This window comes from Pyrus communis, chromosome 9, assembly GCF_041283825.1.
Source record: "Pyrus communis isolate YQ-2024b chromosome 9, ASM4128382v1, whole genome shotgun sequence".
NCBI classification, from domain to species: domain Eukaryota; kingdom Viridiplantae; phylum Streptophyta; class Magnoliopsida; order Rosales; family Rosaceae; genus Pyrus; species Pyrus communis.
This window is the reverse complement of record NC_142573.1, coordinates 16,794,816-16,807,427: the sequence shown is the minus strand read 5'-3', so window position 1 is coordinate 16,807,427 and position 12,612 is coordinate 16,794,816. Positions and strand designations below refer to the sequence as shown.

Genomic DNA, 12,612 nt, shown 5'->3' with positions numbered 1-12,612 from the left:
CAAAACGTTCTGAAGCCTGACACATGTCCCTTATAGGTTGAAAAATGAACCAAAACTTTTGGGGTTAAGATCCCTAGTTGGTTTCATTTGGCTTTTGGGGTTTTCAAATTTAATTTCCTAGAGAGTGAAAGAGAGAAAAGAGCACTAAGGCTTCACCTTCCTCTTTGTTCTTCATTTATGAAACCCTAGTTGCAAAACCTTTTTTCATGCATTAAACACCCAATCACTGAAGGATAAGGTTACATTGTCTTTGTGGTTTTGCATTAAATTTGTGGTCAAGTTATTCAAGTTTCAAATCTGATTATTAACCCATTTTGAGATTGACGTCAGTTTCTTCTTTCAACTGTTTGATTGGAGAAACTAACTGGACATTGAATCTAGATCTACATACCAATATCATAACATCATATGCATAGTTTGTATTGATTTTGGTGCCATAAGGTGAAGAGCTCAAGAGGAGTTGACATTTCATGAAGACCGAAAGAATCTTTTTCGTATAAGGCAAGGTTACATAAAGGAAACACTGCTTCGTAAACTAGGTCTAGGAATTGAGATTTGCATGGTATTTAAGAACTGGATTTAGTGGAGGGTCCTCGATTCTTTAACCTAGGGGTAAGTTTTTCTGGCCAAAAACATCTTGTGTTGATTGTCCTTTATTACTTGTCACATATATCTTCTACATGCACATGCTACATGTACCTCTTAACTTGTGAATAGATATGTGCACCTAGTCATGCTCACTCAACACAACAATAACTTAAAGTAAATTGGTTAAGTGCTAACTAGGACAATTATTGGTTCTTTTAGATTGAAATATATAATTTGTGTTTGGTTGACTAAATGATCTTTCTTGGTTGACTAGTGTGCTTAACTAGTCAGTCCAACAGATCATTTTTATTTGCAGAATATTTCGCCAAGTACGAATTTCAATTGGTATCAAAGCCTTGCTCTAAATATACTCAATCTCTGGGATTTACTGGTATTGGGTGGAATCTCAATATGGACTATGATTGTGTCGCTACCTCTTGCAATTCTCCTCCATTCTTTGATGTATCTAATTATGCTGCATGAAGTGAAAAGTTTCAAATCTTTCTGGAAGCTCAAGACTTAACTATTGTTTACTATCTTACCCTGGAATGGAAAGCACCATCAAGAAATGTGAATGGTGAATCTATGGTTAAACCTAAAGGAGAATGGACTCTTGGTAAAGTTACTTCTGCCATGGCAAATAGTAAAGCAAGAAATACCATTGTTTCTGCCATTTCTCCAACTCAATTTAAAGCAAGAAATACCATTGTTTCTGCCATTTCTCAAACTTCAAATGACTCTTTCAAAATTCGAGGACTTGAGGATGAAATCAGAGACCTTCTTAGTTTTTTTATGAAAAAGTTGAAATATTAACTAATGAAGCTTTGGGGTTGGGCAAGCCTATTAATGAAATACCATTGTTCAGAAGATCTTGAGATCCTTGCCTAAAAGATTCATGGCTAAGAAGGCTTCCATTCAAGAATTTCAAGATTTGAATGAGATCAAGCTTGGAAAACTGGTAAGCAAGCTTATCACTTAGGAAATGGAGCTAGATATGGAGAAAGATGATACTAAAAAAGGGAGAGATGTTGCTCTAATAGTGTTGAAAATGCTAAGGTTATCAATGTACCTTGTGAGCACTCTAGAAGATGATCTTGCCTTGTTTGTCAAACAATTCAGAAAAATTCTCAACAATAAAGGAAGGGAGATAAAAAAGGTTGGGGAGTCCTCTGGAAACTCAAAGTACCAATCATGTGGAAAGTTCACATTTGGTAGGAAACAAGGAAGGTTTACAAGTAGATGGGACAAATCTTCATCTGGAGAATATGGTATTTGCTTTTCTTGTGGTGGTAATGGATAATAGCTGAGATGTAATGGGATTACAGGTGGCATTTGTTGATTGGTTAAGGAGAGATGCAGAGGATTGCCACATAGGCAAGTCAGTTAGAATTGTTGGGATATAACTGTAATAATCTGTTGTAACGATTCATTCAATACAATCAGTCTTTCTTCTTCTTCTTCCAGTGCACGATTCTCTCTCTAGCTTTCTTGCTTTCTTAGTTTTTCAAAGATTTCTCTCTTTTACTCAGTTTTGTTAAGATGGTATCGAGCCAATGATCTTCTGTGGGTTGCGATTCAGATTTGTTGGGTTCTTTGTTCAAAGATTCAAGTTTTTCTGCTGGGTTTTTCTCTAACGATTGGAATTCTTTGGCGACTGGGTAATTTTTTGGCGGTGATTGGGAATTTTCTGGTGATTGGTGATTGCGATTCAATGGGTGATCTCATCGATTTCTGCTGGTGTAGACATCGAAATTTCAGTAAAACAAATGTTCACCAACGCATTAAAGTTTTGACATGTCAGGGCATACATGGCATACGCCACGTGTCGTACAAATTGTACACATGGCATGTGACTCAACAAAATAGGAAGAAATACCCTTGGATGATTAAACAAGTTTTTTTCTTCTCAATTTGGGCAATGACAAGGTAAGCACATTTCAATCCATTGAGGATCAAAACAAGTTTTTCTTCTCATGTTGGGCAATGACAAGGCAAGCACACTTCAATCCATTACGGATCAAAGCAAGTTTTTCTCATTTGGGCAATGACAAAGCATACACATGCGATGTGTACACAGCTGGTATGCATCTTCAATGGAGTCAGTCGAAATTACAGGTTCTATGTTTGTTTTCTGAGGATTCTGCAGTGTTTCATATCTTCTTGATGACTTGTTGAGGAATTTTGATGCAATTGGGTAGCTTGTAGTTTGCATTTCTGATTACTTTGTTGCGATTTGCTTATGAAATTGTGAAGGCCAATGCCAATATTAGTAGTTTAACAAATGGATTTGTACTAAGTAATTTTGAGAAGGCTAATGCCATTTACTTTGCAAGAATCATAGAAGGGCAATGCCAGTGATTCTAGAAGTTCTTTAGTTGAAGAATTAGTTCAAAGTTGATTTATTGGTTAAAAGTTGATTCCTTGTGTAAAGATTGTACATAGATTGTTTAAAGATTTATCAAAGATTGTTTCTTGGAGTTGATTAGATATGGTTTCTTCTTCTTCGTCTGTGAAAGTTGAAGGACTGTTGAGAATGTTGACTATCAAGTTGAGTGATCACAATTATGCTAAGTGGTCATTTTAGTTTAGGTCCGTGCTTAAAGGTAATAAACTGTTTGATCATTTTGATGGGTTTGCAAATTGTCCACCAAAGTTTGTGGTGAGTGCTAAAACTGGAGTTACCAAAGAAGTGTCTATAGCTTTTCAAGATTAGGAAACTATAGATTTGTCTTTGTTGAGTTTGCTAATAGCTACATTGACTGATGATGCTATTGAGCATGCAATTGGGTGCAAGAATGCTGCTGGATATGGCTTCTTCTTCTTCGTCTATGAAAGTTGAAGGACCATTGGGAATGTTGACTATCAAGTTGAGTGATCACAATTCTGCTAAGTGGTCATGTCAGTTTAGGTCTGTGCTTAAAGGGTACAAACTATTTGATCATTTTGATGGGTCTGCAAATTGTCCACCAAAGTTTGTGGTGAGTGCTGAAACTGAGTTACCAAAGAAGTGTCTACAGCTTTTCAAGATTGGGAAACTACAGATTTGTCTTTGTTAAGTTTGCTATTAGCTACATTGACTGATGATGCTATTGAGCATGTAATTGGGTGCAAGAATGCTGCTAAAGCATGGGCTAATCTTGAAGATAGGTATGCTTCGGTATCCAAGACAGGTGTTAATCATCTAAAAATTGAACTACATATAGTGGAAAAAGGTGGTGATTTTATGGATAAGTATCTGTTAAGGATTAAGTCTATAAGGGACCAATTGATTGCTGCTAGAGAATACATATCAGATATTGATGTCATGATTGCTGCGCTTGCTGGTTTACCAAAAGAATATGCCACCATAAGAATTGTGATCCTTGCAAGAGAGTCCACTGTTACTATGAATTCAGGGCACTGCTATTAGGGACTGAAAGGGAAAATGATGTGGTTTTAAGTTCTCTAACACAGAATATGGCTGCTTTGTATATGCATAGCAATAATGCTGGTTCAAGTTCTCATTACAGTAATGAAGCATCAAGTTCTAATTCTTTTCCAAATGATCCATTTTGTACTGGGGGTGTTATCACTTCTAGTCCACTATCACAACAAGGGTCATTCTTGTCACAATCTCAAATGGGGCACCCTGCATCCTAAATGTCAGATTTGTCAAAGAAAAGGGCATACTGCTCCTAATTGCTTCTATAGGAACTCTCAAAGTACTTCACCACATTTCAACACTGAGTGTCAGATTTGTGGAAAAAAGGGGACATTATGCACTAGAGTGCTGTCATCGGGGCAATTATTCATATCAGCCATCTGGACCGCCTACTTCTCTTGCTTCTGTGAATCAAGGTCAACCTCATTTTATCCAACGGCCACAACACTTTGCTACTCATTATTCTTATCAAGTACCAACCTTTGCAACTCATGTCATTCAACAAAATATGCCTATACATGATCTGTCTTATCAAATGCAACCTGTAATGCAAGGAATGGCTGCTTAAGCTTCCCCATCATCCTTTAATGTTGCAACTTGGATTATGGACATAGAAGCTTCACATCACATGACCTCTGATCTTGCTAGTCTAAATCAAGTTTCTCCATTTGAAGGTTTAGAGAAAATTAAGATTAGCAATGGTCAAGGTTTGCCAATTCAAAATATTGGTTCTACAGTTCTCAAAACACCATATAATTCTATAATTTTGAAGAATGTACTACATGTTCCAGCAATTGTTGTCAATCTTTTGTCTGTAAAACAGTTGTGTAAAGACAATAGATGTTGGTTTATCTATGATGACACATATTTCTTTGTGCAGGACAAGGTGACAAGGGAGATCTTGTACAAAGGAAGGAGTAGGCCTCAAAAATTGTTTCAGATTCCTGTGTCATCGTGGAAGGCTCCAAGTGCATTCACTGGGCAGTTAGTCAGATCTTCTCTATGGCATCAGAGGTTGGGGCATCCTACAAATGAAGTCCTGGTAGTTATGTTAGCTAAGTTTAATATTCCTATGTCAACAGCTAATAAGCATGCAATGTGCACTGATTGTATTCATGGGAAAATTACTAGAAAACCTTTCTCCAATGATGCTTTTAGGTCTGTTTTACCTTTTGATAGGATACATTCTGATGTTTGGGGACCTTCTTCTGTAAAATCCATAGAGGGATATAGGTTCTATGTTGTATTTGTTGATGATTGTACTCGGTACATGTGGATTTTCCCACTTTATAATAAATCAGAAGTGTTCTCATTGTTTGTCAAGTTCTATAAATATGTTGAAGTACAATTTGGAGCTCATATTAAGTGTTTACAATCAGATATAGATGGAGAGTTTCTAAGTAATCATTTCAAGGAATTTATGCAGTCACAAAGAATGGTTCACAGAATTTCATGCCCCTACACTCCTCAACAAAATGGTTTTGTTGAAAGAAGGCATCGACATATAGTTGAAACAGAATAACCTTGATGAATGCTGCTGGTTTATCTCAAGAATTCTGGTTTCATTCATGTGCACATGCTGTGTATTTGATTAATAAGATGGCTTGTAAAGCTTTACACATGAACTCACCTTTCTTTTGCTTGTATGATAAACATCCATCACTTCAAGATTTGAAAGTATATGGATCTATAGTCTATCCCTATTTGAGACATTATAATGACAACAAATTTCAGCCAAGAACTTCAGTGTGCATATTTTTAGGATATGCTTCAGGTTATAAAAGGGCTATATGTTATAACTTGCAGACACAGAAATTGATTTTTTCTAGGCATATTCTTCATGATGAATCTGTTTTTCCAGCAAAATGTCAATCCTCTATATTGTTAGGAAGCACTAATGTACAGAGTTCAGTACATTCATCTCCAATTATAGTGTAGCTAAGAGTTCCCAATGTACACGACAATAGAATGAATGAAACAGTTCAATCAATTTTTGAGGATACTTCAATACTGGCAGCATCAGATAATTCTTCTGCATTATCTGATAGTTCACAAGCTCCACCAAATACACATGAATTTGAACCACTGCCATCACACTCACCTACTCTAGTACAAGATTTGCATCCACCCTTGTTGCCTGTCCTCGATCCAAGTCAACTTTAGGTATTACTTCCTCATCTATGACCGATTGTGATCAAACTTCTCAATCTACAACTAATGAAGTTTCAAGAGCACACTCTATGAGTACCAGACTACAAACTGGAACAATTTAGAGGAAAAATTACACTGCATTTCATGCAAATTTATCCGAGTTACTGTCTCTAAAGATTGATGATGGTTCTATGTGTTATGGTGGTTTTTCCTTTCTGGCTGAAATTGTTGATTGTGAAGAACTAAAGAATTTTAAAGCAGCTACAAGCAATCTGAATTGGCAGCAAGCTATGCAGGATGAGTTTGATGCTCTTAAAGAGCAAGGGACATGGACACTTGTACCTCAACCTCATGATAGAACAATCATTAGGAGTAAGTGGCTTTACAAGTTGAAGAAAAATCCAGATGGCAGCATATCCAGATACAAGGCACGACTAGTTGCACAAAGGTATACACAAGAACATGGGTTAGATTACTCTGAGACATTTAGTCCCATAGTAAGGCATACCATAGTGACGTTAATCCTTGCTCTAGCTACAAGTCACAAATGGGAGCTTAGATAGTTAGACATTAAGAATGCCTTTTTACATGGAGAATTGCAGGAGGAAATCTACATGAAACAACCACAAGGTTTTGTAGAGCCAAAAACTCCAGATATGTATGTAAGCTTGTCAAATCATTGTATGGACTTGAACAAGCTGCACGAGCTTGGAATTCAAAATTCACAGGTGTGTTACCATCTCTGGGGTTCATAGTTTCACAAGCTGATACCAGTCTCTTTGTTAAAACAGATCGTAAGGATATAGTCATTCTACTTTTATATGTTGATGATATCATCCTCACAGGTTCAAACATCTCCAAAGTTTAGGCTGTGATTAATGCACTTGGTGAAATTTTTGATTTGAAAGACATGGCGAAGTTGACTTATTTCTTGGGGTTGCAAATCCAATATAGAGCTAATGGTGATATGTTCATTAGTCAAGCTAAATATGCCGAAGAACTTATTAAAAAGGCAGGAATGGAGAGTTGTAAGCCATCACCAACACCTTTAAAGCCACATGCACAGTTATTATTGTCTAAGGGTCAACCTTTGCCTCATCTAAGTCTTTACAGGAGTATTGTTGGTGCTCTTCAATATTTGACATTCATTAGGCCTGATATTGCCTATTATGTGAATGTTGTATGTCAGTATATGACCAATCCAACTGATGCACACATGTTCTTGGTTAAAAGGATACTCAGATACCTTCAAGGGACAATATAGTGTGGTATTACATATTTTTCAGCTTCGGATACACAAATTTCAGCTTATTTTGATGCCGATTAGGCTGCAGATATCAATACATGAAGATCAATCACTGGATATGTGGTATATCTTGGCCTAAATCCTATATCGTGGCAATCTAAGAAACAGTCATCATTGTCCAGGAGCTCCACAGAAGCTGAATATAAAGCTTTAGCAAACTGTGTTGCAGATGTGTGTTGGATAAGGTCAATAATGAAAGATTTGCATGAGTTCTTGATTGCCCCTTCAGCTTTACATTGTGACAATCTCTCGGCATTGGCGCTCAGCACCAATCCAGTTTTCCATTCAAGGATAAAACACCATGATACAGATTATCATTTCGTTCGTGAGAGAGTGCAAAAGAAGGATATCATTGTTAACTATATATCCACAGACAACCAGGTTGCTGATGTGCTCACTAAAGGTTTGCATAGTCCTACATTTGTCAAGCATTGTATCAATCTCAGTCTTGGACACCCCAACTGAGATTGAGGGGAGGGGGTAATAGCTGAGATGTAATGGGATTACAGGTGGCATTTGTTGATTGGTTAAGGAGAGATGCAGAGGATTGCCACATAGGCAAGTCGCAGAGGATTGCCACATAGGCAAGTCGATTAGAATTGTTGGGATATAACTGTAATAATCTGTTGTAACGATTCATTCAATACAATCAATCTTTCTTCTTCTTTTTCCACTGCACGATTCTCTCTCTCTAGCTTTCTTGCTTTCTTAGTTTTTCAAAGATTTCTCTCTTTTACTCAGTTTTGTTAAGAATGGACATTATGCTACTGAGTGTGCAAAAAACAGGTAGTCAAGTTAGAAAATGGACAAAGTAATGATGGTTACTTGGAGTGAAAGTGATGATGGGTTTGTGCATTCTGATGAGTCGTCAGATGATGAAGAAAAAATTGTTGCTTTTGTTGCTCTAATGGAGTCCAATGGAGGAAGTGTCTATAACTTATGATGATCTAGTGTTGAATGACAATAAGGAGATTACTTATGATGAATTGTGCATTTAGTAAAAGAGAAGATTGAGCTACCAAGAAGGTTGCTCATTCGAAATTCTGGGTTCGAGGCGAGAAAGAGAGAGTGGTGTTGGGCTAGCAGTGTATGTTACTGAAGTTGGGAGTGGTGGTGTGATGGTGGCTCTCGGTGCTCAAGAAACAGAGAGCAGAGAATGGATGAGAGGAGACGAGGACAGACCAAACGAAAGGCTTAGCAATCCCAAGGTCTCAGGGCGCTCTTACTAAGACATCCTGGCGAGGGAGATAGTCGGAGTGAATCCCCTTTAGTCTCATTAACTTTAGTTCGTGCAAGCAACAAACACGGGATTTCACTGATAGCTAATCAAGTCTAGTCTAGTGAAAGATAATGAGGCCAAACAAACACACTCTTAATGGGCTTGGCTCATAATGTAATTATTGAAGTTAGGCCTTGACCAGTTAGGTGCTTTTGCATTTCTATTTTGGGGCTTATGCACTATTTGTTTTCTAATCTAAGTAATAAGCTATTTTGCCACTCATTACTACAATCTGATGATATTTTTCTTCACTTGGAAGTGAAATGTAAGTTTGAATCTCGTAAATGACAAATTCGAAACCAAATTAAATTGTCCATTGTGTAACTTAACCGAATTCCACATTCCTTTAGTGTAAAAATACTGATGTATTTAAAAATAAATAATAAAAAAAAACAGTCGTTGGCTACTCTTGACCCAAAAAAAAGTTATAAGAAAAAAAAAGAAAAGAAAAAAAGAACTAAAGAAAAAAGAATAAAAAATGAAGATAAAAGAAAATGAGAAGAGAATTTGGTCCATATAAATTGTCTAGGTTCTGCTTGTCTATAATTATTTTCAATTGTCACAATTTAAGTCGTACAGCAATTTGATTAGTTTTTAATTTGTAATTTTTTGATTTGGTAAAAGATTAATTTCATCAACAATAATGAGTTAAGTTCCCACAAACCAAATACCCCAACCCATCAACAACAAATATGGAGGAAAACGAGGTTATAGCATACAGAAAATGCTTTTTCCATAAAATATTCTATGCTTGAATAATATACTTTACCAAAATTTATTTCCATAACCAGCTTTAGAGCACATAATACAAGCCAAACACACTGTAAGAGAAGCTCCAAACAGAGAATATTTTTCAGCTTTGCTCCTCAGCACCTACAATTTCCCTCTCCTCGGCTGCAGCGGCCATCAAGTCATCAAAGTTTTCTGACTTCCCAAGTACTATCTCAATCTAAAACCAACAGAGTATATCAATATTAACAAAATGGAATACTTGGTAGGGGACAGGAAGGACAAGAGTCGATCTCATCATGAATGTGACCTTAAAGTGCTCTACAACTTGAGCTAGAAGGCCTCACAAAAATGGTACTACTCTTGTGAAGTTGGAAAACAAAGTTGACAATATGTCCTACACCAAATAGATACCAAATACAATTTGAAAGCACGTTTTTGCTATAAGGTTAAAAAAAAAAAAAAAGTAACCATATATAATATATGAAATGACAACCCTACTGGGATTTGGAACGACACTCAAAATACATGTAGAATGGACAATTTTTTCCCCCTTAAATCTCACACAGCAGCACACTGCCAACACATGAATAGATGGTCAGTGACACAACAAGCATTTCTTTTCAAATTAGCAATATCTGAAAAAGTGCACCGACCGGTGAGGTGTATAATTTTGCCATTCATATCACATTTATGCTTTTCTTAAAACCAATACAGTTTGGCATGTCCACGTAACAACTTCACCAAGCCATATTAGCCCAATAATATAAATGCAAACTGATGTTTATGAATCAAACAAATCCAATAGGGCAACAATAATTGTAAAAGGATCTCTCCACTCAAAACTCCATTCTTTCACTAATATACATCTTACTTATTCTTTTACTACCCAGACAGACGTTTCAGATGAGATTCAGAACTCATTCTATAAATTGAGGACAAATGACTGGCTATTTGACATTAGAAGATCACATGGCATACCTTGGCTTTTTGGACTGGCCTCCCCCTAGAATCATCCTTAATGTCAACAGTTGATGTCATGATTTCTGCATTCACGTCCCAGAATATAAGTAAAGTTGACAGTTTGATAGTTTATTTTCGAAAAGCGGAAAAGAAAATAGAAGTCTCACTTTTCTCAACTGCCAGCCCATTGTTTTTCAGAATTTCTGCAATTGTAACAACCGTGGCAATAGCTGCAGCAGTACAATGAGATATTAATCCTTGCATCAGCTTTAATACTAGACAAATCATACCTATAATCAAGAACTACAATATTCATGATAAAAAAACATCTCAATTCCAAATGTGGCAACATAACAGAAAGGGAATGTGCTGCATTTAACTGGATTTAAAACACCTCTCCACCCCCCAACCCCCAAATGGGAATGGGTAATGGATTCCGGACTCACATCTGCAAAATAAATAGAGTAACCCTGCTAGGTTGCCTAGCCTTTCTTTAGATAACTTGTTCACTAAACATTTCCATTTGTCCCTTACAACTACCAACAAAACATTTTACCCAAAGCCACCTTATCTTGTTTCCCAATCGGGAGCAAATCTGTTTATACGAGTATATGTTCAAATGGTAAAGAGTTATTTCCTTGGTAATTGTTGTCAGCATCGTGCTAAGCACAAGTAAGAAAACCTAAGCATAAGCAACCAACAAACTGGAACGAGCAACAAAAGGCTACTTTTTCCATATAAAGTAACAAAAGGTTAATACGACATAATGGCTCAACAAATTAGTAACCATTCTCTTCCCACCTTAGGCAGACAAAAAATTGATACAAAATAGCCAGTCATCCTAGCTTGTTCAGAAACTAATGGCTCAACTTGTCAAATTGAGTGAACCGAATCAAGCATATACAAACAAACTACGCTAAATTTCAGTTGTCTTCCAGAACTTAGTTATGAACCTCAATGTTTTCTTGATTCCAGGGTAATGTCTAACCGGATACCTTAACATGGCACACAACACAGAGATCTACACACACATAGTGCTTAATGAGATAGAAGCAGCTGAAGTGTCATACCCATTCCCAAAGCGGAGAGCTCCACCTCATTGTACTGTTGCATATACCTCTGCAAAACAATATAATGCCATAAACATACTATTTATTAATAAATAAAAATTGAAAATAATCAACAATTATTCCGAAACACTTGGAAAACAGAACTGCCGCTGCGTCTATGTCAATCGAAAACATTTATTTCCAGGTAAATCCCAATTTCTTCCCAAATTAACCAGAAAACTCAAATTTCAGCAGACTCAAAGCAATTGATAAAGAAATAAAAGAAAACCCAGGAACCAAATAAGGCATACAAGCATATATATAGGCAGAAAATTAAGAACAGGGTAGGGATTAGGGTTTACCTTGGCAAGATTAACATAGAAGAAGAGCGGCTTCTTCGTATTTGAGACCTGAATTCGGTTCTTCTTGTGCGAATCGGAGGCGTTGATGGTGATGTTGTTCACGCCGTCCGTGATCTCCTCCATTGCAATTGAGAGACAGCTTCAAAAACCCTAACCCTAAATCCCTTTTGACCACTCTCTCTCTCCGATTTCTCTTTCTAAAATTGTTCTTCATTATATAGCTGGGCCTAAAAGGACCAAAAAGGACAAGCATGCGTGGAATTAATTTGTGTTTTATTTTTCATTTGTTTGGTCTTATACTAATAAATCAACCGTTTTTTTAATTTTTGGGTACATCGATATTTTATACTAAAAAGAGGAGTTTGACAAAACCAAATAATAGACAACTTAATTTAGTATCGAATTTGTCATCTACAAGATTCAAAATTATAACATCTCACTTCCATATGAAGAGGAATACCATCAAACTATACTACAATCTAGTGAAATTCCTCTTCACTTGTAAGTGAGAGACCTTAGGTTCGATTTTTCCAAAAACAAATTTGAACCACATTATTGTTAGCTTATTGTGAGGTTAGAGACAGGGGCACAAAGACAATGGTACCCTAATATGCAACGATTTGGGTGTTTAGTGTATGAGTGTGATTTTGTGGCTAGGATTTCTGATGATGAATACAAGAGGCAGCCCCAAGGCTATAAATCCCAGCTGGGGTATTAAACAAAATAGTAGTTTGTTTTCAGCAAATCAAGGACAAATGACACTT

At 36.6% G+C, this 12,612-nt stretch overlaps 1 protein-coding gene across 1 annotated transcript; it reads right to left on the bottom strand.

Moving 5' to 3' along the window:
* Window positions 1-9,438: 9,438 nt before the first annotated feature.
* Window positions 9,439-12,052, bottom strand: LOC137739149 (uncharacterized protein At2g34160). Its single transcript, XM_068478659.2, has 5 exons — window positions 11,849-12,052; window positions 11,508-11,556; window positions 10,605-10,667; window positions 10,456-10,520; window positions 9,439-9,694 (listed from the first exon to the last, which is right to left on the bottom strand). Exons 1-5 carry the CDS (start codon window positions 11,969-11,971, stop codon window positions 9,599-9,601), a joined length of 396 nt encoding a protein of 131 aa, XP_068334760.2. The 5' UTR covers window positions 11,972-12,052; the 3' UTR covers window positions 9,439-9,598.
* Window positions 12,053-12,612: the final 560 nt, after the last annotated feature.